Source organism: Mesoplodon densirostris, chromosome 20 (assembly GCF_025265405.1).
Source record: "Mesoplodon densirostris isolate mMesDen1 chromosome 20, mMesDen1 primary haplotype, whole genome shotgun sequence".
Classification (NCBI taxonomy): domain Eukaryota; kingdom Metazoa; phylum Chordata; class Mammalia; order Artiodactyla; family Ziphiidae; genus Mesoplodon; species Mesoplodon densirostris.
Window position 1 is genome coordinate 17,080,429 of NC_082680.1, and position 27,715 is coordinate 17,108,143.

General features: G+C 43.7%; 1 protein-coding gene across 3 annotated transcripts in view; it reads left to right on the forward strand.

Annotated features, from left to right (window-relative positions):
* Positions 1 to 27,274, forward strand: part of MTUS1 (microtubule associated scaffold protein 1) — a 105,837-nt gene extending 78,563 nt beyond the window's left edge. For all 3 annotated transcript variants that reach the window (XM_060085949.1, XM_060085950.1, XM_060085951.1), the window contains 7 exons: positions 17,142 to 17,356; positions 18,783 to 18,888; positions 20,359 to 20,432; positions 20,587 to 20,682; positions 23,710 to 23,826; positions 26,403 to 26,500; positions 27,045 to 27,274. In XM_060085949.1, the coding sequence (XP_059941932.1) occupies positions 17,142 to 17,356; positions 18,783 to 18,888; positions 20,359 to 20,432; positions 20,587 to 20,682; positions 23,710 to 23,826; positions 26,403 to 26,500; positions 27,045 to 27,258 (920 nt within the window). In that variant the 3' untranslated portion in view covers positions 27,259 to 27,274. The remainder of the gene's footprint in view (positions 1 to 17,141; positions 17,357 to 18,782; positions 18,889 to 20,358; positions 20,433 to 20,586; positions 20,683 to 23,709; positions 23,827 to 26,402; positions 26,501 to 27,044) is intronic.
* The last annotated feature ends 441 nt before the right edge of the window (positions 27,275 to 27,715 follow it).

Here is a 27,715-nt window from a genome sequence, read left to right on the forward strand (position 1 = left end):
TTGTGTGGATTCCTGTTAGATAATTCCGTCAGGTTTTTCTCTTTCCAGAACCATCTTTCATATGAAAGAGTGGTGAGGAAATTCCCTCTCCAGTAGCAGTAAATATATTGCACTTCCTTGGGTGCTCTGTGTGTAGTGGGTATAGCATTAGAAGGCACACTCTGTGCTAAGCTTCCAGCTGGACTGGCAGTGAGAAGGACCCAGCTCCACAGGAAGCCAGGTGTCTCCCCTGCCTGTGGCACTCACCCCCCAGGGCTGCTGTTTCCAGGCCGAACTCTCTTCTAGTTCTTGTCTTTCCTGGAAGAGCCCTGGGTTGGTGCAGCAGAGACAGTGCCGCCTTTCCTACCTCAGCCTGCGTGTTGGAGTGAGCTGACTGCCTCGGGAGCCCCATGCGCTGTAGGCACCATGGCCCTAGACAGTCAGCTTCCTGCTGTAGCTTCAGCCAGGTCTGGAGCAGTTCATTGAAAGGCTGCCTTCCTTGCCCTTGGCGGTTTTCTGTGTGTGCTGAAAGCCTGTGTAGGTACGTGTATAAATAATGCAAAGGCAACAGCCAGAGTTGAAAATTATGTTTGTCTAGTTCCAGGAGAAACTGCTCGTTTTTCTTTGGACAACACCAGAGTTGAAATACTGTCAGTATAATTCGCTGGACTTGAACCCTCTTAAGTCCCCGTCCCCTACCATGCCTGGGCAAAGATCAAGTAGCCGTGAACGTGGGGTGAAGACTTCCGTCTATATTCCTCTTCTCTGTTCACCCCCCGATGCAGGGCAATGCCAGACTCCTGACTCACCCTGATACCTCGCCCTGGGCATCATTTTCTCCTGGTCTCAGGAAGGACTTTTTTGGGAAGAGTAATTGTAGGACAGATGGAACTTCAGGACCCCAAAGACTTGAGAGTTCTAGGAAAACAGTTCAAGGAAACCACAGATAAGAAACAGCCTGGCTCCCGGGGATGTTTAAGGCTCTCTGCCAGGTTACTGAACGTGACTGGTGTCCTTTTGATTACCCGGATGACCAACTTAACTTGCTTTTGTCTGCGCCTTAAGTAATGTAATGGATATAGGGTTAGCAGATCAGGAGAGAGGTCTTTTTTTGTGTGTTTCAGGGTTCGCTCTAACCCGGTAGAGGTGGAGAGGAGCCTCCCTGGGGGTTCACGTTTCAGCCTCCCCCCAAGACGAGGCAGACGTGCCAAGGGAACACTGTTCTCATTCAGTCCGTTTGAATGGGGGAATCCTCTTTCCACCTTTCAGTGGATAGCGCGATTCAGTGACCTCAATGGGACCCAGGGACTCATTACCTCCCGTTAGTTACTTAGCCCGACAGGAAATAGCTGTAGCCATTTGCACGCACTCTCACCTTCCCATCTGTGATAAGGAGCCGGTGCCCCGGTGTGGCTTTACTGCTGCTCTGGGAGTGTCAGGATGCAGCGTTTGGCCCGTCCATATCATCCGGTCACCCAAGGCCACACTCTCAGGAAGTGTGGCATTACTGCTGGTGAATCAGATCGAATTGTTCACGTAACAGCGTAGAGCATTTGGGGGAAGATTTTTGGTTCCATGAGGGGAAGGGAGAGAAGCCTTCTTCTGATGGAACAGTCCAGGAAGAACGTTCTCAAAGCTGCCGGTTTCGTTGATTGTGCATGAGCTGCAATAGGAATACGTTCACACCGCAGAGTTTACAGCCCAGTTTTAGACTCTGAGGCAGTGGTTCAAAGCGGTTAGACTGTGTGGTCATGCTCTCCAGGTTCAGCTCTGTGGCGCTGGGTGACCTCGGGCAGGGGGCACAGAGCACACGCCTCCTGTCCCAACTTCATTCTTTGTAAAATGGCAGTCGTGTCTGCCTCAAGGGTGGCCACGAGGATTCCACGAGGTAACTTGTTGCAAAGCGTCTACCACCAAGTATTAACTGCTATTAAATAGTACTTGTTAAGATGCATGCAGGTGACGGCTGTGTAGTAACTGCATTTGCTATTTTGCGAGGGCAGAGACTCTGCTGCAGAAGGGAATAGTAATTCGACTAAATATTATTAGAAATGCCTGGGCCTCCCTGGTGGCGCAAGTGGTTGAGAGTCCGCCTGCCGATGCAGGGGATACGGGTTCGTGCCCCGGTCTGGGAGGATCCCATATGCCGCGGAGCGGCTGGGCCCGTGAGCCATGGCCGCTGGGCCTGCGCATCCAGAGCCTGTGCTCCGCAACGGGGGAGGCCACAGCAGTGAGAGGCCCGCATACCGCAAAAAAAAAAAAAAGAAATGCCTTAGGACAGGTTATGTTTGCTCTTCACGTACACATGGAAAGGTGAGATGAGATGGATCCCTTCCTGATATGTTAGAAGCGCTTGGGGTGCGGAGTCCACTGTCTGGGTGTTTGTCCATCCGCTCCTGGTTAGAAGTTACCTGACTTCTTTGCGCACAGTTTGCTCACTGGTGATAGGAAGTTAATATGCGTTTTGCTGGATTGTTTTAGAGTTTGAATAAGATGATAGTGCATGTGAAGTGACTGGTCCATCACAGGCAACTCAAGAAAAGGGAGCCGCCACCATCAATGCCATCAAAGTACCCACCTTTCCCCTCTGACATAATGGGGCATCGTTGGTGGCGCTTCCCCAGTGAGTAGTTTTTCTTTACCTCCTCTATGAAAATCGAGGCAAGGTTCCCAACTGCTAAGAACTGCAAAGAATAAAGGACAACTCGTAAGCTCAGGGGCACTGAAACCCAAGTCACGTCTGCACTTTTACCTTGGGCCTCTCACCACTGCGGCCTCTCCTGTTGCGGAGCACAGGCTCCGGACGCGCAGGCTCAGCGGCCATGGCTCACGGGCCCAGCCGCTCCGCGGCATGTGGGATCTTCCCGGACCGGGACACAAACCCGTGTCCCCTGCATCAGCAGGCAGACTCTCAACCACTGCACCACCAGGGAAGCCCAAGTCTGCACTTTTGATCTTCAGACCTCACTGCCTCCGATATCTCCTCCCCTGACTGACTTGCCCACTGTGGTCTCACTTGTTTCCTGACAGGTGCCCTCTGCTCCCAGGTTAACCCAGCTTATTACCTCCAGCACAGCCTGTGTGTATCTGCATCTGAGCCATGCCTGCTTTGTGGAACAACATACCATTTGCTTCTGCAAAAAACTCTTTGAAAACCCCCTCTCAGTCTCCTCAGAACCAAAGCATGAGGCTCCCTTTGCTCCAGAGAGCCCTTGATATTTTGCATTTGTGTATATACTATATCTTGTGTTTTCCTATTGTCTTCAGACAGTAAACTCTTTTTTTTGGGGGGGAGGGGGTCTTTGTTGCTGCGCACGGGCCTTCGCTAATTGTGACGAGCAGGGGCTACTCTTCGCTGTGGTGTGCGGGCTTCTCATTGCGGCGGCTTCTCTAGTTGCGGAGCACAGGCTCTAGGCACACAGGCTTCAGTAGCTGTGACAAGTGGGCTCAGTAGTTGTGGCTCACAGGCTCTAGAGTGCAGGCTCAGTAGTTGTGGCACACGGGCTTAGTTGCTCTGTGGCATGTGGGATCTTCCCGGACCAGGGCTCGAACCCGTGTCCCCTACATTGGCAGGCGGATTCTTAACCACTGCACCACCAGAGAAGTCCCCAGACAGTAAACTCCTTAATTGCAGAGATCCATTCCTGCTTCCTATGAGAAAAATATATATATGCTTTCCATTTTCATGGGTAATTGATAAATATTTATGGGCATTTTAGGTTTTAAAGTTTCTTTTCTCTCTTTTTTTGGCTGCACCACATGGCTTGTGGGATCTTAGTTCCCCCACCAGGAATTGAACCTGGGCCCCTGGCAGTGAAAACATGGGGTCCTAACCACTGGACTGCCAGGGAATTCCCTAAAGTTTCTTTTTATTTAAGAACAATGTGTGAAAATTAACGAAAATTGTGGAGTGAGGGGTAAATAGCCCATAGCTCCATATTTTGGCATATTCCTTTGTTTATATGAATGTATACCACTTTGCACTCTTTTATTATTATTATTATTATTATTATTATTATTATTATTAAGGTATAATTTACATGCAGCAGGATGCTAATTGTTCCATCAGTTTGACAAACACACACACTCATGTAACCTACACCTTTGGGTTACGTTTCCAGTAGACCCACTTCCCCTAGAAGCAAACACTGACCTTATTTTTATCATTCGAGGTTAGTTTTGTCCATTCTGCAATAGAGTTTCATGTAAATGGAAACACACGATAAATGCTCTTTGTGTCTGGCTCCTTTCACACATAATGTTTTTGAGATCCTTCCATGTTATTGTAGATACTCTGATTTTTAAACTTATGTCAAGCACTTTCCCATTTTGCCTCATGGTCTTCATACGCTTGTGTTTAATGATCATGGTAATGCCTTTTGAGTGGATGTAGCATAATTTCACTTACCCCTTAAATAATGTCATCGTAAGGCTTTCATCGTCGGCTGTTCTTCTTACCCATTCCCATGGTTTCAACTACAACCCATAGGGTGTCGACTCACAGATTTATTTTTCTAGTCCCCTCCTTCCCAAGCTGTAAATACTTTTTTCCCAGTGAAGAGCTGCCTGTAGATGAGCCAGTCCAGTGTAATCAGACCTTCCTGACTCCCCAGCCCCTTGCTTTTGGAATACTCTGCAGTGTCTCCTCATTCAGACCTATTCCTCAAAGTCTGTTCATCACCTTCTGCACTGGATTATTATTCACTTACCACCCAGGCTGCCAATTAAGGTCATAACCCTCTTCCTCCACCCTCCACATGATACCAGTCTGTGTTCTAAGTGTCGCCCAGATCCATCTCTCTTCAGCATTCTGGCTGCTTCTGTACTAATGTAAGTCCTGTAATTTCTCACCTGCAGTATATCCCAGTGGTCACCTTGCCTCCAGGCCTGCTCCTCTCTTCTCCAAGTGCTACCAGGACTATACTTGTAATAAGTCTCATGTGTGTCCTCTACTGGACATCTTTAACAAACATAAGTGACTCCGTTTTGGCTTTGGGAAGAAGTCCAAGCATACTAAAGTCACCGTGTGTGATGTGTCTGTAACCTTCCGGTGTAGCTTCATGGTGTCTGACCCTCATTCCCCTCTCTGCACACCTTCCTTTTCCCTCCCAAGGTCGCAGGCAAAGGCTCATTCATGCCTTGTTTGTGCCTCCTCTCTGTTTGAAAGGCTCTCTCCTCTTCCCACTATCTTTCTATTTTTGCCTCTCAAACTCCTTCTTCTTCTCATTACTTATGTTTAAAGTCTTAGCTAGAATACCTTGTCTTCAATTCAGTTTCACCCAAATCCTTCAAACAAGTGAACTGCACCTTCTACTATACCCTTCAAGTACCTTGCTCTTATAGGTATTTGTTTATAGACCTCTTTTCACAGTGCAGAGCTGTGAGCACTTCAAGGGCAAGGCCAGTATGTCCTTCATCTTTATAGCTCTACCAGCTAGTACCTTGGGCCTGGCAGTTAGTACTTCTGATGCTTAGTACTTCAGAGAATGAATGATTTTACTGCTGAGAATGGTAGCTAGGGAAGTTGGTTTTATCCTTATAATATGCTTATACTTGATGGTTTCTGTACACAGATATTTTCCTATAAACTGTTAAAAATAAGTAATAAAGTAAGATGAGCTATAATTCTCTTGAAGACATTTTACATTATGCCTGACAATCCCAGTTAATTAGGTCATTTTTAAAATGTCAGCCCTCAAAATAAATTACAGTTCAATTTAATGTTCTACATAATCCACAGCATACATTTTACCTCTGAGATATGGAATAAATGTGTCATGCTGATTCTTTCTATGGTCATGTTGGTGTAATGGAGAGCCATAATTATGATCTTTTAGGGTTCCTACTGTATTTTTTTATTGATCTTAATCATTGGAATCACTCACATTTTTTCATCTAAGTTAATGAAGAAAAAGGTAGTTTGTATTTCACAATTATTTTCTAGCCATCAGAATTAATAGCTAACTCACATCTTTTTATACATTTGTCCTGATTGTTCCTATGTCATGATACAAATGAGATTTTAACCCTTTATTCACTAAAAATTCCTGGAATTCCCATAGTAATGGTTCAGAAGACTAGTCGATTTTGCCCTCTGTATGTAAAGATGATGGGTATGGCAGCGACATTTATTGAGTGCCTACTCTTTGCTGACATCAGTGTTCATCTCTAAGTCTACTGGTTTGCATTGTATAGGTTTGCATTGTATAGGAAGGGAGGGAAGAATGAATTGAGGCTTAAAAGTTATGTAACTTTCTTAAGGTCAATAGGCTAGAAAAGCAAAGCACCTGGATAAAAACCTATCCAGATGGCTAGACCACCAAACTCCTGTTAATTACAAAAAAAGAAACCATGGTGAAACTGTTGGAAAGATGGGGAAATCATGTGATATAAACACTAGTTTGCATTGATAACTACTCTGGGGATCTTCTTATTCAAGTCAAGAGTTAAAGAAGTATTATTAGGTTAAAATATCTTGTTATTATGTACTAGGAAAAAGTGACTTGGCTCTGCCTAAAGCAGTGTACACGTTGTCTAATCAACACTTGACTGTGTCTGTGAACTAACCTCCCTTCACGCCTTTATGGAATGTGTTCATTCTTTCACTAGGTTTGTGTACAGTTATGGTTTAACAAGGTTGTATATTTAGAGTAATTTTAAAACTCTTTACAGTTAAGCCACTTTTGAGTTGCAGAATTCCAGAAGTGATTTTTGAAGTGGGCTTTAATGAAAAATCTATTAATATGTAATGAAAACCAACCGTATGCCAAAACAATTCTTTATCTCACTGAGTTGATTGAAGATGGAGTTGATTCCGTCTTAAACTTGGCTTGTTCTTTTTCTATCCTTGTCTGTCTGTCCTAAATTTAGACTTTGGCTGGCTGTCTCTATAAGTGAAAGGTTTGGTTCTTTCACCTGTACAGATGCACAATATCACCAAGTGTGTCTATTCTGAAAGCCTATTGAGTCTTCTTCCTTGTCCTGGTCTTTTCCCTCACTTGTCCTTGTCCAGTTTTGATATGTTCGGTTTTTCCTGATTTAATGTAATTTGTCTAGAATGGTGGTTCTCAAACTTCACTATGTAATAAAATAGGCCAGATTAAAACTGCAGATTCCCGGTTCTGACTCGGGTGGCTTGGGATGGAGGCGTCCACTTATAATGATCATCCAGGTGACTCTGATGCAGGTGCTCCCTGGGCCACACTTTGACAGCACACTAGCTGTCCAGAATGTTGTTCGTTTAATGTAAAAAATATGTGTATGTAAGACTTAAGTGAGCAGAGTAAGAGGATAAAACCAAATAGCTCTGGGCTTCCCTGGTGGCGCAGTGGTAGAGAGTCCGCCTGCCGATGCAGCGGACGCGGGTTCGTGCCCCGGTCCGGGAAGATCCCACATGCCGCGGAGCGGCTGGGCCCATGAGCCATGGCCGCTGAGCCTGCGCGTCCGGAGCCTGTGCTCTGCAACGGGAGAGGCCACAACAGTGAGAGGCCTGCATACAGCCAAAAAAAAAAAAAAAAAACCAAATAGCTCTAACTGAACTGAGTCCATTCTTGTACATAGGCTTCCGAATCATATGCATACCAGTAACTTCGGGTCTTTTTGTTGTTTGTTTTGTTTTTTTTTAAATTCCAGGTGGCTTTTTAAAATTACTTAATTAATTTGGTTGCATCAGGTCTTAGCTGCAGCTCTAGGGCTCCTTAGTTGTGGCTCACCGGCTCCTTAGTTGCAGCTCGCCGGCTCCTTAGTTGTGGCATGCAAACTCTTGGCGGCATGCGTGTGGGATCTAGTTCCTGGATGGATCAAACCGGGGCCCCCTACATTGGGAGTGTGGAGTCTTAACCACTGCACCACCAGGGAAGTCCCTGCCTACCGGTAACTTTGACCTGCCCTTTTGAACCTTGCCCCCTAAACATGAATCATCAGGGAGGGGACACAGAATAGTATCAGACTCACCTGTTCATTAATGTTAAATTTATTCTTTTGATTGAAATGTGATTTCCTTAAAGTCTTAACTTACTTTCCTCAGGCCTGAAGCTTAGAACATTTATGCCGGGTTATTCAGCCAGGCTTTTGACTCAGATCCACTTTCCAGCCTAAGTGTTTTGATTGGTCCATGGAACGTTTGCTGTTGTGACTATGAGAGCATCTGTTGTGCAGCATGTTGTTGGCCAGTGACTAAGCTGAAAAACAGCAAAACCTTTGCAGACTTTTATTGGCAGGGAGAACCCAGGGCTCCGTGGAGGCCCAGCTGGCACCTATGTACTAAGATCTGTGACTGGGCCAGACCGTCATCCCGCATGTGAATAAGATTTCATCAGGACTAATCAGTGTAGGGAGAAAAAAGATCATTTTCTTACCTGCCTCACTTTGCAGTCTCTCTAGCTTGCACAAGATAATTAAGCCCTATTATTCTGAGGTGCCCATTGTATGACTGCATGAACTTCTCTCTTAATGCATCTCAAGTTGAGAAAACAGCCTCTTGGATCAGGTTGTTCCGTGTTCTGTACTATAGAACCTGCACTGAGAAGGGCTGAGCGGATTGAGTTCTAGACCCGGTTCTGCCACGTCCGTCCCCTCTATAGTCTAGTAAAGTGAGATTTAAGATAATACCTATGTTATTAACTCAAGACATGACTGTATTCTATTACATGGAATAATAAATACGAGAGCACTTTGTAAAGTCTGAACTGAGTTTTAAAGGGAAGGTGGTATTATTTATCGGAGAATGGATTTGACGTTGCAGTTGGTTTGTGAAAGTAAATTCCTAGTAAGTTGTGATTAGTGGAAGGCTTTTGAAATCAGTTCTTGTCAATTCATATAATGCCCAAGAGCAATCTGAAAGCTTTTTATAGCTAATTTCAAAATTCAGAAAGAGACCGTTGTCTTTCTCACATGTCTGCCAAATTTTGTGGTCTTGTGAAAAAGCAGGACCTTTGGGGAGCAAAACCTGGGGCTTTTATGAGGAGATGACCATCCCACAGACAGTCTGTGAAGATTCACTGCACAAAATAGAGCGCTCTTTCACTTTATCCTCACCCAACTGTAAGGCTAGCAGAGCAGGTGGTATTTAGTCCTACCTGGCGTATCAGGAAACGGATCTGCAGAAGTTGGAAATGCTTGTTGTTGATAGTCTAGGTCCCTGCCCTTCTGTTGTTCTCTGGGCACCAGCCTCTCCACAAAGTAGCATTTTACTTTTTAAAAAGGGCTTCTTGGTTACTTTGTTCAGGTATATGATCTCCAATTTGAAGCAGACTAGACCCCAGTTTAAGAGAGTTACCGACATGGTCACCTGCCCTGGAAGTGTGTCACGAGCAGATTTCCCTTCAGAGAATAATACTATGAAATAATCGTGCTACTATGATAGAAGGTTATGTCGCCATTTATGGTTCTGGGGTTGGGGTACAGGAGAAGTAACGTAAGATAGATATTTGTTTCCCCTTCCTTTTATACACAGGTGGTAGAGTATTATACATGCTGTTCTGCACCTTGTTTTCTGCTTAGCATTTCTTAAAGATCAATACACAGAGAACTTCCTCAATATTTTTTCAAATAGCTGTAAAATTATTTTTTGGAAACTATTCCATTATATAGATATACCGTAATTAATTTAACCCGTTTCTTCATGGTGGACATTCAGTTGTTTGTAATGTTTTGTTCTTACAAAAAAATGCTCTAGTGAATAGCTTCGTATGTCCCTCATTTTATATGTGTGGGAGTATGTCCCACACATATATTCTTTTTTTTTTTATTTTTTTTTTATTTTTTTATTTTTTTCTTTTTGCGGTATGTGGGCCTCTCACTGTTGTGGCCTCTCCCGTTGCGGAGCACAGGCTCCGGACGCGCAGGCCCAGCGGCCATGGCTCACGGGCCCAGCCGCTCCGCGGCACATGGGATCCTCCCAGACCGGGGCACGAACCCGTATCCCCTGCATCGGCAGGCGGACTCTCAACCACTGCGCCACCAGGGAGGCCCCCACACATATATTCTTAATAGTGGAATTTCTGGGTCAGAGGAGTATGCAGAGAAAATATCAGACAAACCCAAATTGAGGGACATTCTGTAAAATGCCTGGCTTCAAAATTGTCAAGATGATGAAAAGCAAGGAAAGACACATTCACAGATCAGAGCAGATGAGGGAAGTGTGATGAGTAAATGCAGGTGGCTATCTTGGGCTGGAGCCTAGAACAGAAAGAAAGGACAAAGCTTGGAGTTTAGTTAATATTAGTGTGCCAGTAAAATTATTTCTTAGTTTCGACAAATGTCCTGTCATAATATATGATATCAGCATTAGGGGAAACTGGGAGAGAGGTATCTGGGAACTATTCTATCCTTACGAGTTTTATGAAAATCTAAAAATATTCTAAAAAAGTTTATTCTTAAAAAGGGGGGGGCATTAGTAGAAAAACTGGGGAAATTGGAATAAAGTCTGTAGTAGAGTTCATAGTATTGCTTCAACGTTAAAACCTTCGTATTGACAAATGTCCTGGCTTTACATAAGATGGTAACATCTGGGGAACCTAGGTGAAGGGTATACGGGAGCTCTTGGTACCGTCTCTTTGTACCTTTTCTATCAATCTAATAAAATTATTCCACAATTATAAGTTGTTTTTTTAAAAAGCATGTCTGCCCTGAGAAGTGTGTGCTGTTAAAGAAAGGGATGGAGGGGTGCCCAGAAATAAAAGCAGGTGAGGTGCCCGGAGAGAGAGGCTGAGAGAGACCCAGAGGAGGCAGGAGAGGCTGGACCGGACACCTACCTCATTGCCCTCCTGGATGGTGCGGAGAAGGGAACCCTGCTCAAGGAAGGGCTGGCACTCACAGCAGGCCTGCTGGAAGCGTCTAGGGAGAGTGTGGGTGTACAGCTGGGGAATGAAGTCATCTTGCTTTCCTGTTTGTCTCTTCTTTCTGTCATGAACTCTTGTATGGCATCGTGAAACTTTGCATGATCTCCTGAGTGACCTTACCCCCCTAGTTTTCTTTTTCTTTTTTCTCTTCCATATTTTATGTCCAATTTAGATAAAATTACCTAAAAGTTGGAGAAATTCTATTGCATATAATGCCAAGAACAGTAGTATTAGAAAGTGAAGCTTTGGGGTGGATGTGTACCCTATCCTCGTGTGTGTGTGTGTGTGTGTGTGTGTGTGTGTGTGTGTGTGTGTGTGTGTGTGTGTGTGTTTACCTTCTTTGAATACTAGACGAGCAGTGCATCTTTGTAACTGTCACATTGTGTCATGGACACCCCTCCCCACCAAGCATGTCTTTGTGGACTCTTCAGACACATTTGAATCATTTTGGCAAAGCTAGCAATAATAACGGTCACATTTGTTGCATACTTAACTCTGGTCAGGCCCCGGCCAAGCGCTTCACATATATTTTATTTAATCCTGCAGGGAAGGCACTAATATTAGCGCCACTTTAAAAATAAGGAAGTTCAGGCTTAGAAAGCTTAAGTCATTTGCTCAAATCACATAGCAGGTAAGTGGTGTGGCTGAGATTTGAACCTAAGTGTTTAGCTCTGTTCTGTTAAGACATTTATGTTCCCGAGAATTAAAGTATTTCTAGTTGTCTCATGACGAAACCTGCTACTCAGATATAAAAATTAAGAAAGCCGTGTATCATTTCAAAAGAATACTAGCAATTTAGGGCCATGGTTGTGTAATGTTTTTCATTGTAAACAGTACATTTATCAGTCACCAAAGGGAAATCGGTCTCCATGAGATGGAAATAATAAAAATCTGACCTCTTCCTCTTAGGAAAGGCCACCAGGACCAATGAGGTAATGGCTGTACTTCAGTCCTGGGGAAAAGTGCTAAAGGACCCAGGACGAAGCCAGTTCTCTTCTCAAGGTTATATTTGATTCTGGCATTGGGCCTTCTGTAGATGTCATCCAAATAATCGAAAAGGAAAAATTTCAAGCATTTCACCACTTGTGAAATATTCTTTCCTTGCTTAGTTATCCATGTTTTAAACTGTCAGGAGAGCGTCTCTCTGTTTTTCCTGTTCTGTCCTTGGCCTCGAATTCTTCTAAGGCCTGGTTCATCTCAGGTTGAAATGTCAACTTCCAGCTTGTAACGTGGCCTTATGTTTTAGGGCTGATCTTTTTTTTTTTTTTTTTTTTTTTTTTTTTTTTTTTTTGCAGTACACGGGCCTCTCACTGTTGTGGCCTCTCCCGTTGCGGAGCACAGGCTCCGGATGCGCAGGCCCAGCGGCCATGGCTCACGGGCCCAGCCGCTCCGCGGCATGTGGGATCTTCCCGGACCGGGGCACGAACCCGTGTACCCTGCATCGGCAGGCAGACTCTCAACCACTGTGCCGCCAGGGAAGCCCAGGGCTGATCTTGTAAATGAGTTGGTTTCTTTCTTTTGCTTCTTAATTCTGAAAACTCTGTCTCTCATTTTAATTAATAGATTGCTGGAGAGGGCTTCTGCATTTTCCCAATATGGGCACAAAAATGATAATCCATCAATTTTTCTGCAGGCAGCGGTCTCTTTGGTGTCCTTTGTCACAGACATGCTTTTAAAAATTGCCTAATAGAATGATTAAAACAGCAAGGACAAAAGGACTACTTTGTAGTCTGTGGATTTTGCATCCGTGCGCTAACTTCATGAAAACAGGATCGCCTAACGCTGTGCGAAAACTCCTTGCTTGGTCCGAATTCTGAAAGATTCATATTTGATTTTGGCTGTCTTGGGTGTTTGATTAATTGACTGAGAGTGAATGGAATTCTGGAGAATAAGCAAGGAAGAGACAAAACTGAAAACAGAAGTAAGAGCCCAGGTGGCATAGAAATCGCTCCTAAATTGAAATAAGTACAGGGAAAAGGCCAGGACTGAAACCCCAGGCTGGCGTCCCCGACTCTCCCCACGAGTGTGTCCAGCCATCAGGGGTGCTGAGAACCCTTGATACAGCGTTGACATGTGTGTCCTTTAGAAAAGTATTTCATGAGTCTTTATGCCAGATAAGTGCTTCCCCAGGAGCCCAGGCCCGTTAGCTCAAAGTAGAGCCATTTGTGTGAGGGATCACTTCAGCCCAGCTGTTCCTGCACAGCTGCAGGCTGATGTCACCACCTGGGGCCGGGCCTGCCTTGGGACTGTTGTCCTAACAGCAGTGACCACCGCTGCCCCATCCGACCCATTTTTTTTCCCTGTACCCTTCCTTCCGTCCTGTCCTCCCATTACCTCTCTGCACAGTGGCCAAGAAAATCAAACACTATTTAAGCTTCTTTAAAAAAAAAAAAAAAAAGAGGAAACACCCTGTCCGGCCGCCAGTGTGAGAGGACTTCCATCTATCCTTTTTGATTTTAAAGTTATACAGTTACACATCCAGACTGACAGTCTTTGATTACAAGCAGATGTGCTGAAATCCGGCAGGTGTAGCATACTGCTAACTTCTACACGGAAGCTCTTCTAGTTTTTGGTTCACTTAGACATTTTATCTCAGATATGAGCATTCAGATGAGATAGAATTTTTTGTTTTGTTTTTTACTTTGCTGTTATCTGAAATCCTGAGGGAATTAAATCAGAAGGCTGTGTGAAATCAAGATTTCTCTGACTAGAAAAGCTATTCTGGTGCCTTTATTGACTGCTCGCAAATAGTTTTCTACTGTCTTCTTTCATATAGAGCTGTAACATGGAATTCACACAAGGAGGCTTGTGGCCCTATCATTTTATTTGTATTATTTTGGAAAGGCAGTGGAAGCGAATACGTTTCCTTCTTTGGCTAACATTTGCCTTCATGAATCACTTTTTCCTCCTTTGATAAATAAGTAGTGATCTGAGGAGGGTATTCTGTAGCAATCAGCATGGCCATCATCTTTTAATAAATTCTTTTAAAGAAAAAAATAACTTCCCAAACAGAGTCCCAAAGGCCTGAGTTGTCGGTGATGTTGATGATCTCTATAATCTGGTCTGCATCTGCCTTGTTGAGTCTTCTCTCCAACTTGTCTGCCTTGGGGATGTTCTAGTTCCCAAGGTGCACTGTGCAGGCTCCCCGTTGCTCATCGTGGAATACAGTTTTTACCCTCGATATCAGGATAGTATTTCTTGCTTTGTTTTTGCCTTTACTGTTAGTTCAGTAAACATTTGTGGGTTTATTTGAATTTTAAGGGTTCTCTTTAGCAGACACTATGCTTGTCATTATTTCAATATGACTTATTTTGCTTCTGAAGGCATACTGATATGGGACAAGTATGGGCTGGTATTTCTACTGCCATGTGGCATATTCCCAAGAAAACAAGTTACATCATTGCCCGAAATTCACCCCAGGAGCCAACCAATTTCCCACTCCTTAGGTCGGAATGTTCATTGATCTAAACTCTCCTCTTCTTGTCCCTAAAACAATCGTTTTCCTTCCACTACTCCAGAAGTACATATTCCTTACCAAAAGAGACATAAGGATTCCTTTATCATAAGCAGACTTACCAGTACCCGTTTTGCATAAGTCCATGGGCGCTCTGGGGTGCTGAGAACATGCATCCTCCTTACAGAGTAGCACGCCTTTCCCCCGTATCTAACATCAGTACAGGAAGCCTGCAAAAGTCCAAAGTCGGGCTTCCCAAGAAATGATAGAGCTCTTTCAGGATTTTTTTTTTTTTTTTTTTTTTGCGGTATGCGGGCCTCTCACTGTTGTGGCCTCTCCCGTTGCGGAGCACAGGCTCTGGACGCGCAGGCCCAGCGGCCATGGCTCACAGGCCCAGCCGCTCCGCGGCATATGGGATCCTCCCAGACCGGGGCACGAACCCGTATCCCCTGCATCGGCAGGTGGACTCTCAACCACTGCGCCACCAGGGAGGCCCCTTTCAGGATTTTTTAAAAAATTTTATTGGCATATAGTTGATTTACAATGTTGTGTTAGTTTCCGGTGTACAGCAAAGTGAATCAGTTATATATATACATATATCCACTCTTCTTTAGATTCTTTTCCCATGTAGGCCATTCCAGAGTATTGAGTAGAGTCCCCTTTGCTATACAGCAGGTTCTTATTAGTTACCTATTTTATATATAGTAGTGTGTATATGTCAGTCCCAATCTCCCAGTTTATCCCTCCCCCACCATCCCCTGATAACCATAGATTTGTTTTCTATATCTGTGACTCTACTTCTGTTTTGTAAGTTCATTTGTACCTTTTTTTTTACATTCCACATATAAGCGATATCATATGATATTTATCTTTCTGTGTCCTACTTCACTCAGTATGACAATCTCTAGGTCCATCCATGTTGCTGCAGATGGCATTATGTCATTCTTTTTTATTGCTGAGTAATATTCCATTGTATATATGTACCACATCTTCTTTATCCATTCCTCTGTTGATGGACACTTAGGTTGCTTCCATGTCTTGGCTATTGTAAATAGTGCTGCAATGAACATTGGGGTGCATGTATCTTTTTGAATGGTGGTTTTCTCCAGGTATATGCCCAGGAGTGGGATTACTGGGTCATATGGCAGTTCTATATTTAGTTTTTATTTATTTATTTATTTATTTATTTTATTTTTGGCTGCCTTGGGTCTTCGCTGCTGCACACGGGCTTTCTCTGGTTGCGGTGAGCGGGGGCTACTCTTTGTTGCGCTACGCATGCTTCTCATTGCAGTGGCTTCTTTTGTTGCAGAGCCTGGGCTCTAGGCACATGGGCTTCAGTAGTTGCAGCACACAGGCTCAGTAGTTGTGGCTCACGGGCTCTAGAGCACAAGCTCAGTAGTTGTGGCTCACGGGCTTAGTTGCTGCAAGGCATGTGGGATCTTCCCGGACCAGGGCTCAAACCCGTGTCCCCTGCATTGGCAGGCGGATTCTTAACCACTGTGACACTAGGGAAGTCCTATATCTAGTTTTTTAAGGCACCTCCATACTGTTATCCAGTAGTGGCTGTACCAATTTACATTCTACCAACAGTGTAGGAGGGTTCCCTTTTCTCCACACTCTCTCCAGCATTTATTGTTTGTAGGCTTTTTAATGATGGCCATTCTGACCAGTGTGAGGTGATACCTCATTGTAGTTTTGATTCTCATTTCTCTAATAATTAGTGGTGTTGAGCATCTTCATGTGCCTACTGGCCATCTGTATGTCTTCTTTGGAGAAATGTCTATTTAGATCTAGCAAGTGGAGGCCATTCTTCGTTGCAGTGCATGGGCTTCTCATTGCAGTGGCTTTTCTTGTTGTAGAGCACAGGCTGTAGGCGTGCGAGCTTCAGTAGTTGTGGCACACGGGCTTAGTTGTTCCACGGCATGTGGGATCTTCCCGGACCAGGGCTCAAACCCGTGTCCCCTGCATTGGCAGGCAGATTCTTAACCACTGTGCCACCAGGGAAGTCCCCTTCTGCCCATTTTTTGATTGGGTTATTTGGGTACTTTTGATATTGAGCTGCATGAGCTGTTTGTATATTTTAGAGATTAATCCCCTGTTGGTTGCTTCATTTGCATATATATTCTCCCATTTCTTTCAGGATTTATTATAGTCTGTGTGGGTATGTGTTTATGTGCAAGTTCTGCAAGGTGTTGTTAGTACTTCTGTTTTTGGTAGTGGTAGTGAAGAGTTAGGATGCTCTGATTTTATGTTTATCAAATTACTTTGCCTTTTAAAAATGTTAACCTTTCAATATATTTGCATTGTATTGTAGCTTCTCAATGTATTTTTCCTAAAGTTTTTATGTTCTGGTGATTTGTGTTCAATATATTCTAGTATTTTGTTTTTATTACTGTATTTTTGAAGTAATGAGTTTAAATTGGCTCCAACTGCATACAAGCTTAAAGTCTATTTATTGCTTCTCTCTGGTCTTACCTGCTCCTACATCTCGGCTGCCTCCTCTAGTGCCTGGCCTGCCTTAGAGATGCCTCGGCCAATCAGAGTCTCCTCTCGTTACAGCCCCTGCACTGATTGGTCACCATGTGAAAGGGTGCACTTCACTTGGGAACCTGGCTGTGCTCAAGGACTTCTCTTACTGCATGATAGACAGTTGACGTTTTGCTGCCAGAGACCACTTCCTCTCATTCCCTTTTATCGTTCACTTCTATACTATTATGTTTGAAAATCTGGTCCTGAGAGAATCGAGTACTCTGAGAGCCCTGTGTTTATGCTTCCAGAGTCATCACATCTGTGTGTGAATGTTATGAATTTAGGACATTTAGCAGGTTAAGTGTAATTTTCCCTTTTCTTTTTCCATCTCTTTTCAGTCACTGCTTCAACCACCTGTGAGAAGTTAGAAAAAGCCAGGAATGAGTTGCAAATAGCTTATGAAGGATTTGTCCAGAAGCTAAACCAGCAGCACCAGACTGATCTAACAGAGCTGGAGAATCGGCTTAAAGAATTTTACACCGGGGAGTGTGAAAAGCTTCAGAATATCTACATCGAAGAAGCAGAGAAGTACAAAACTCAGTTACAGGAGCAGGTCTGTGCTTTCAGAACCTGAGCATGTGCTTGGCCATGGCTATTAATTTGAATTCTAACTGTTGTCTGATGATGGCCTTCCTTTGATGACCTTCTCTTTGTTGGACATCCCTTGATGAACTTCTTTAGATTTTAAATAAATGAAAAGTTTTTTAAATTAAATTTTTTATGATCAAAGCAATGTACATACATTGAGCGAAAGATCAGAAGAAAAAAAGAAAAGATAAAATTTAAAACAACCCTTTAGAAAAATTTTTTTAATTGAAGTATAGCTGTACAAGATTATATGTTACAGGTGTACGATATAGTGATTCACAATTTTTAAAGATTATAACTCTATTTATAGTTATTATAAAATATTGGCTGTGCTCCCCATGTTGTACAATATCCTTGTAGCTTGTTTTATACCTAATAGTTTGTACCTCTTACTCCTCCACCCCTATCTTGCCCCTCCCCCTTCCCTCTCCACACTGGTAACCACTAGTTTGTTCTCTATATCTGTGAGTCTCCTTCTTTTCTGTTCACTAGTCTGTTGTATTTTTTAAATTCCACGTACAAGTGATATCATACAGTATTTGTCTTTCTCTGTCTTATTTCACTTAGCATAATGGCTCTCCAAGTCTATCCATTTTGCTGCAAATGGAAAATGTCATTCTTTTTTATGGCTGAGTAGTGGTCCATATATATATATATATATATATATATATATATATATATATAGTGTATCACATTTTCTTTATGCATTCATCTGTTGATGGACATTTAGTTTGCTCCCATATGTTGATAATTATAAATAATGCTATGAACATTGGGGTGCATGTATCTTTTCAAATTAGCGTTTTTGTTTCTTTTTGGATATATTTTAAAAAGTAAAACATCCCTTTATCCTACTACCTAGAAATAATCCCTTTGCAAACATTCTGGTGCTGCTAAAACATTGGCTTGCATTTCTTCTTCTTTTTTAAAATGGCTCTTGTTTAATAACTTGTATTTTTCACTTAATGGTATGTCCTAAACCTCTCTTTAATTTCCTTGTTCCCATTTAAAATCAGTTTTTCATTTAGCTGATATTTACACAGTGCCAACTATATGCCAGGCATGTGCCAGGAACCGAGAATATAGAGGCCAACATGACAGGTGTAGAGCTTATACGGTCCTTTCACCATGGGACATATCCTCGTTCCGTATGGTGGACCCAGCCCTTTCCATCCATGGACCCTGGAGAGCTGCGTGTTGTGTTCCTGAGGCAGGGTGGACTGGAGCACAGGGACTGGCAAACCCCAGTTGGGTTGTTCTTTACATGTGTCTGGTAGGCCTTAGACTTGAATGCAAGCTCATGTGTCAGATTTCCTAATGCTGCTGCTTATTATTCACCTTAGGACTTTTTATTGGTAAACTGTTGTTTTGTTTTGTTTTTTTTCTTATAGTTTGACAACTTAAGTGCTGCCCATGAAACCTCAAAGTTGGAAATTGAAGCAAGCCACTCAGAGAAAGTAGACTTGCTAAAGAAGGCCTATGAAACCTCCCTTTCAGGCAAGAATGCTTTTTTCTATTGAAATAGAATAAGAGCTAGTGGAACAGCGTGATATGTTTTAAAACGGAAATGATTCATAACTTTCCCCTCTAGAGAATACCCTGTGGTATTCCGTTTGGAGTGTTTTTTGGTTTCTTTTTGCATTGTTCATTGTGAGGAGATCCCCTTTCCCCTAAGGATGCAAATAATAGTTTGCTTTAAATGCCAGGCTTTTAGGAAATATAGTTTTGGGGTTTTTTAAATTTATTTTTTGGCTTTGTTGGGTCTTCACTGCTGCTGGGCTTTCTCTAGTTGCGGCGAGCAGGGGCTACTCTTTGTTGCAGTGTGCAGGCTTTTCACTGCGGTGGCCTCTCTTGTTGCAGAGCACGGGCTCTAGGTGCATGGGCTCAGTAGTTGTGCCACGTGGGCCCAGTAGTTGTGGGAAGTCCCCCTTTTAGGAAATAGAATGAACTTTTAAGGAACTTTAAGGCCCCTTTGGTAATAGTTGTGCTTGACCACTTCAGATCCTGGGAAGTTGAAAGTGTCAGTTTATATCCTGACCATGGTGAAGGATCCATGCCAGGCACTTCTGCATACCAGCACTGCTGTGAAATGTAGATGGCATTTGTTGAATAAAAGGATGTGTTTTAGGGGCTTCCCTGGTGGCACAGTGGTTGAGAATCCGCCTGCCAATGCAGGGGACATGGGTTCGTGCCCCTGTCCGGGAAGAATCCCACATGCCGTGGAGCGGCTGGGCCCGTGAGCCATGGCCACTGAGCCTGCGCGTCCGGAGCCTGTGCTCCGCAACAGAGGCCACAACAGTAAAGATGTGTTTTATTATTTCATCATGATTGGAAGGGTTGAAATAAAAGGAAAAGAATAGAAGCCATTTTTTTACAGAAGATAAGTGCCCATGTAGCTGAAGTTGTTACACCGAACCCATTGCATCTACAGAGAAACATATGGACACGTGGTGAGAACTGACCCTGTGAACTTTGTCAAGGGCCTTCTCATCAGAAAAACAGACTTGTTGTGTGAGGCCAGAGATGAGAACATGTAAAGGTGGCTGGCCCAGGGTGGATGTTGGGTAAACATTGTTTGTCTTCCTTCCTGCTGGAGATGGGTTTGAGACTTCTGTTTGGTTCGTGAAGGGCAATTGGAACAGAGCACGGGGCCTCCTGACCAGGAGTCTGAAGGCCGGTGTTTGACCGGCCCCGGCCCCATTCCCCGCAGGTGTGCTCTTTGTTCCCTGAGGTCTTTTGGCCTCTCTGGGCCTCTATGTTCTCATTCATAAAATGGGAATTATCTGCCCTACTCACCTCATGGGCTAATTTGAGAACAAGTAGTTTAATTTGTACAAAAGTGCCATAGAAATATAAAGTAACATAGGCGCAGTGCCTCATAATCTGCTGTTGCATCCGTGTGCTACAATGACTGTAGTATACAGTGATCTCGTAGGATGTTATTGACTCAAAAAAAATCACTTCCAGAGATCAAGAAAAGCCATGAAATGGAAAAGAAATCACTTGAGGATTTGCTTTACAAGAAACAGGAATCACTAGAGGTAGGTAAATCTCAATCACCACCACCCCTCCTGCCCACCTCCCCATCATCATTCTTGAGGCTTGTGTGGTTTGGGTACCTTTCTGTGCACATTTGCAATGTTTCTGGTGCCTGCTTGTTTACTTATGTTCCACATTTCACTGTTTGTGTTTTAGAAACAAATCAGTGGTTTGAAGAGTGAAAATGACACTTTAAATGAAAAGTTGAAATCAGAAGAACAAAAAAGAGTGTCAAGAGAGAAAGCAAATTTAGTAAGTTGTGTATGCTCCCCCATCACTAATGAATTTTTCTTCTGCTTAGCTGTCAGAGTCAGTTAAGTGTTCAGCAGCTAGAGAAATAGTATGGGTTTGGAATCTTGCAGTATGATTTTTAAACTGTATAAAGTGGCTGCTTTGGTTACTGGTGTCTTTCTTTTTAATTCTAAAAACTGACATAGGGGCTTCCCTGGTGGCGCAGTGGTTGAGAGTCTGCCTGCTGATGCAGGGGACGCGGGTTCGTGCCCCGGTCCGGGAGGATCCCACATGTCACGGAGCGGCTGGGCCTGTGAGCCATGGCCACTGAGCCTGTGCGTCTGGAACCTGTGCTCCGCAACGGGAGAGGCCATAACAGTGAGAGGCCCGTGTACCACACACACACACACACACAAAACTGACATAACAGCTGAAATCCAATATATTGCAAGTGATCTAAGCTAATACCTATAGGAAGCCAGGAAAACTATCAATTAGGGTCAGGGTTTTATGTAAAGACTTCATTTTTTAATTAACTTGCTATATTGAGATATAATTTACATACCACGATATTCACCCTTCTAAAATATACAATTCAGCGGTTCACAAGTTATACCTTGGTCACCAGGATCTAATTACAGAACACTTTTATCACCCACCCCCCAAAAGACACCCTGCACCCTTTAGCAGTCATTCCCCATTTCCCCCCAAAACTCCCTAACCCTACGGGATCACCAGTCTCCTTTCTGTTTCTATCCATGTACCTGTTCTAGAGATTTCATTGACATGAAATTGTGCTATATGCAGCTTTTTGCGTCAGCTTCTTTCCCTCAGCTTATGTTCTCAAGGTTCATGCATATTGTAGCAGGTACAGACATTTCATTCCTTTTGATGGCTGAACAATATTTCATTGTATGGATAATCCTCACTTTTAAAAAAGTTGTTTATTTATGGATGGCTGTGTTGGGTCTTCGTTGCTGTGTGCGGGGCTTTCTCTAGTTGTGGCGAGCGGGGGCTACTCTTCCTTGCTGTGCGCGGCCTTCTCATTGCGGTAGTGTCTCTTGTTGCGGAGCACGGGCTCTAGGCGCACAGGCTTCAATAGTTGTGGCATGCAGGCTCAGTAGTTGTGGCTCATGGGCTTCGTTGCTCCGTGGCATGTGGGATCTTCCTGGACCAGGGATTGAACCCGTGTCCTCTGCATTGGAAGGCGGATTCTTAACCAGTGCACCATCAGGGAAGTCCAGTCCTCACTTTTGAAAACTACAAATTTCTCTGGTAAACTCAACTTTCTCTTGCAACTTGTATCCTTACTCCTCTGCATCCCCCAACTTTTTTTGGGGGGGCTGCTGCTTCTGTCTTTTCATTCCACGTATTTTTTGCCTGGGGCTGCAGAAGCAGAGCTTTTGTGCCATTTAAGACCTGTCGCAACTCTCGAAGTACCTGGGTTCCTCAGTGAGCTCTTCTGCTGATATGTCATTGAGAGACCCTCTAGACATTTGAATGCAATTGGATGAGGTCCTATTCAATGAAATTTCAAAGCTATTTATTCTAGAAGATTCTTAGAAAAATTCGATTGCAAAAGAAATCTGTAGACTTCACACGCAGGGTGTAAATCTTATGAGTGGTTCAGGGAACGCTTTTAAAGAGCTTCCTGATCCTGCAGCAGCTCCTGAGAAAGTTCACAAGGGAAACAGGTTGAGGAAAGCAGGACTCTCTCATGCCTTACCCCACCTAAGCCTGCCCAGGTTGTGGGAAAAGAGCGTGTATGAGAGTGAGGGAGAAAGGGCCAGGTGGGCAGAGAAGTAGAAAAAGGTGCAGCGGGAGCAAGGCTGCATGCACTCTAACTTTAAAAATCAGCAAGATGGGATTTGCTCTCTTTATGGTTTAAAAAAATCATATGGAAAAATGTAACAGTATATGAAATGTAGGAAGTTTCTGGAACTTTAAAAATCAGCAAGATGGGATTTGCTCTCTTTATGGTTTAAAAAAATCATATGGAAGAATGTAACAGTATATGAAATGTAGGAAGTTTCTGGAAGAGCCCTGGAGTTGAGGATCGGGGGTTGGTCCCCACCCCAGCACGTTCGGGCCCTGAGCAGGTAGGTCGCTTGAGCTGTGCAATTCTGTCTCCTTCTGCGAAGTGAGGGGTTTAAGTGATCCCCAAGGGCACCTTCCCTGATTCTCCCTAAGGGTTGCTCCAGAGCGTTAACCACTGTCCAGGAGGCTAGTTTTGATGATCGACACCACTGAGTCTTGTCTGAGAAATTCCCTCGCTGAACACCAGATCAATAGATTGTGTGCCTTTAACTTGTGTCGTGCATTTTGGAAGGTTCACTTGAATTTCAATAATTAAAACAAGGAGTTGGGGAACCCACCCTGGTCTCGTGCTCTCAGAGGATGAGCTCCCCTTACATAGTGTTTATCTTGCATAGAATTTTCGTAGTGCACGTGCTCTGTGCCATGTAGGTGTTCGGGTGTCACAAAATGATGGGGTGTTAATCCTGCTCTAGAAGTATGGCCAGGCCAACCTAGTCCCGTCATAGCGAACGTCCAAAAGACTCAGAACGTGATTGCCATTCCTCTTGTTTTCCAGAGAGCCCAATAAACACACTGCCCGTTCATTCCTCATGAGTTACTGACTTTGGATACAGAGAATTATTGTTCCCTTTCTCCCCCCAAAACACCTGGCCAGGACTTGGAATTGTGTACTCTCTAGCCAGAGTTTTGTTTTGTATTGTAAGCTGTGGTTTTTATCTTACTTCCAATAAAATATTTGGTGCTACCAATATTTTTTCCATATTAAGTTACTGACATGTGAGTGAAATGTTTGTTTTCAAATGTGAAATGTTTTATAAGACCAAAGACTTTGAAGTTAAAGATGTCTTAACCCTTCTTTTCACCTTTCTTTGAAACTGCCGTAAGAAGGTTGATGTCTCTTGCTACTTGTTTAATTTCTAAATCTAATCAAATGTCTTTATATTAAGAGTTTGAACCATGAGATTGTGTTAAATGATCAGTCACAGCCATATCCCGCTGTGTGTTTTCCAGAAAAACCCTCAGATTATGTATCTGGAGCAAGAGTTAGAAAGCCTGAAAGCTGTTTTAGAGATCAAGAATGAGAAGCTGCACCAACAGGACATCAAGTTAATGAAAATGGAGAAACTGGTACATTTCATTCAGAACCTTAAACGGGGTAAAATATCTGAGGCACAGGAACTGGCCTCTGAACTAGACCTGTGGAATTGTCTTCATTGCTATTTAAAGATAGGAAACATAGGAGAGGTAGAAGAGGTTAAATTTTCTTTTCCATGTCAGCTTAAGGCTTATTCATTGCTACCTTCTAGAACATTTTTTTCAAGGAACATGTAAAAGGTAGCATTCAGTGTTTAGAAAAATGACAACACGCAAGTGTCTCCCGTTTCAGTGGTCTGGGAATATCCACCTGCATAAGAAGAATTTTTAAATAATGTAAAAGCTGTCCTTTAATATACCACCACCTCTGGGTGGGTTTCTTTTGCTCAAACCTGTTGAGTACATAAATTAATTCCATCAGAGCAGTCGAACCTTGCTATCTAAATTCTTCATCTTGCTTCGTGTGAATTAGACTGTGATAAAAGAATTGCCCTTTTATAAAATTAATCTGGTTGTACAAGTAGCCAGCACTATGCAAAATATGAATAAAGTTTAGTTCACAGCCTCTAGGACAGAACTGACGTTAGCAGATGCTAGCCTGTGATGAGTCCATCCAGGACTGCGTGTGTGAGCAGCAAGCCCCGTGCTGCATGAGCCTTGGTCCAGCCCTGGAACACGACTGCTAAGACCCAGGAGTCTAGCCAAGCCTGCAGGGTTTGCCACGGCAGCACAGGTGTTCTCAGCCAGTGCTGTACTTTGTACACCACTTTGGACTGCGCCGGGCCCCTCGCACTGCTTTGTCCCTTCTCCCCCTAATTATGGGCAACTCAGTGTTGAGTAAATACCTCAGTTCAAACCCAAACCAGCCCTGGACAGTAGGGAGCATGGAAGTCACTCATCATTAGTCTGTTTGTTTGGTTTTTGGTGTTTGGTTTTGACAATTGCCTATCAAGGGAGGTAAGAGCTAAGCCCCCATGTGGATAGATGGGCACTTGGAATGACGAGGAAGTTTTGTTTTTGTAAAGGAAGGAAAGAACTCACGGTCTATCAATGGGCCCAACCTCGTATATACACCAGTTCCTGCCAAAGGTCATTGTGTTGTATCAGGTCTCACGACTGCCACTGTGGCTATCAACAATGACTCAGATAATCCTGTTAATAACTGCTTGCCCCATATGCCATGCATACATCAAAACTCTTCAAACCATCATGTGCAGTAAGAACAGACTCCGCTGTCAAGTTACTCATATGTCTTGATCTTTGTTGATCCACAAGTATTTCTGTCCCTTGCCATGCCCAAGAGATTAGTCAGTATGGCATGGTGTATATGCAGAAGAAGGGGTCAATACGATGACAGGTAAACTCACTGTTACCTTATTTGTAAGCTCCAGACCTTTATTGAAAATAAGACACTTAGAAAGCAAGGAGGCTTTCTCAGTGTAAAAACTAGCTCTGCTGATAATTAGCTCTAAGAGCAAAATTCCAGGGCTAGTTTCCTCTCCAGTAAAATGAGGAATTGGATGAGATTAATATTTTAAGGCTAATTCCTACCCACAGTCTTTAATTCCAGATTTTCCCACCTCATGTTTTTATCTTGAATTCCTTTATACTGCCTGGAAATTCCAATGCCCCCTTTTTCTTACACGCTAGTCACATTTTTTTTTTTTTTTTTTTTGGATATTTCACTTGGTTGGCTTGTCCTAAGCTTTTTCTGGAAAATAAGATGTTAAGAACAGTAGGACTGCAAACTAAGAGCCAGAGTGAGAGTAGCTTAGTCACGGGCAGCAGTGACAGGGACTTAGAATGAATTCTGACAGAGCTGTGATGTCGCCTCGGAGCAAGTAATAAAATCTTACCTTTAGAAAGTAAGCAGGGATGTAACTGGCAATTCATCGTGTTAACTGATTCAATGTCTTCTGGGCTTTTATCCTTCAGTCTCTCAACTGATCAGTTTGTTTTCCTTGAAAGTTTAGTCTGGGCAATCCATAGGCAAACAAACGTATCTTTAGTTCAACTAAGGAGGAATGCTTTCTGTAGTGTCACTTGTTTATTTTAAGGCTCTATAGAGCTTTGTGGATCGCTTTATGTGACCACACGGAGGTAAATGCTGAAGAGTAACCGGGAGACCATGATTAGAGTCATATTAAACATTGCCACGAACTGAATTTTCATCAAATGTGGGATTTTTTTTTTTCTTTCAGAATTTACCATAAGAAGCTGTAGTGCCTCTGATAAAGAAAACAGCCACTAGGCAGCCAGTGTTTATCACCTTGAAACTGAAAGAAGCACGGCCCCCAAGGGTTGCCAAAGGCAGGGCACCAATTCTTGGGAATTCTAAAACAATGTGAACTTGAACACATCACTAACCCCCTGGGTTGGTCCATTTTCAAGTGACCTGGCATACCTTTAAAAAGTAATATCCACGTGCTCCGTTTTGCTGCAGTAGATTCTTTTTGCAGTGCGTCAGTGTAGAGACAGTCAACATACTGTTAAACTTTCCCGAATTAAATCTCTCCAGTGTGTGCTGGTGTCAGGAAGGTACCTTAGGGAAATAAGGGGCTTTATGTAATTTTTAATGTATAAATGTTGGTACTCTTGTTGACACCAAGGTGGACAACAACACAGCACTGGTGGACAAACTGAAGCGATTCCAGCAGGAGAATGAAGAATTAAAAGCTCGGATGGACAAGCACATGGCAATTTCAAGGTAAAAATAAAACTGTCCTATTTTCCCCAAGCTCCTCCCTTCCTCAAACATCGAGTGTTACTTTCTCACCACACTCCACTCACGCCCCTCCTGGAAATGCAACAGAAGCGGGTAGTTAATGAGGTTCTGATTTCTATCTGGAAAAATGCAATTGTAGCATTTAGTGCCTTTACCACAGTGGCCTGGACCAAAGGCGGAGTCCTCAGCGGGCAAGCCTTCCCTTCCCTTTCAGAGAAAGAACACCACAAGACCAAACAGGAAACAGCCCCACACGTACGAGGGTCTTAAGACATGCAGCATGGCTGTGGGAGCGTCACTCACCCTACTATGAAATTGCCCCAAAGTGCAGCTTTTTCTTTGGCTCTAGGTCACACTTCCCGGGTTTCTCTGCCAGCCCAGTACCCACGCACAGTAGCTCATTTTATTCCAAAGAGATCATTTGGGGCTCTCAAATTTAAAATAGTAAGATTTTTTTTTCAACCTTTAAAAAAAGAAAAAAGCAATTCAGAGTCACAGGATTTCTGGGGGTTTTTTTGTCTTTCAGGCAACTTTCCACGGAGCAAGCCGTCTTGCAGGAGTCTCTGGAGAAGGAGTCCAAAGTCAACAAGCGCCTCTCCATGGAGAATGAGGAGCTGCTGTGGAAGCTGCACAACGGGGACCTGTGCAGCCCCAAGAGGTCCCCCACGTCACCTGCCATCCCCTTCCAGTCGCCACGGAACTCCGGTTCCTTCCCCAGCCCCAGCATCTCACCCAGATGACCTTCCTGGGAGCCGGAGACAGACTGCGTTTCTGCAGCACTGACCCACCCACAATCGTGGGGGGGGTGGGGGGGTGGGAGGGGTGGAGGGTGGGGGGGTGGGGTGGGGGCTGGAGCCACCTTTGCACAGCCTGCCCTAGAACTGGAAAGTCATGGCCCGAACCGGCACCTTCCAGACAAGACCAGAACTCTGGAGGAAGGCTTCCGACTCGGTCCAGGAGACTCCTCCCTAAACGATGCTGTCAAATGGATCTACATGGACGCTGTTGCACAAAGCACTTACGGAACGAGAAGATCTTGTTCGTTGCCTTTTTCACCTACGCATAAAGGGGAAAACTCTCAGGGGCCTGTTAAGATAAAGATTTATATAACCTTTGTAACGTTCTTCACCACAGACACCTTCTCGTGATTTACGTTTTGGTCTGACTGGGGATGTGTGAATGAAGTGGATGTAACCG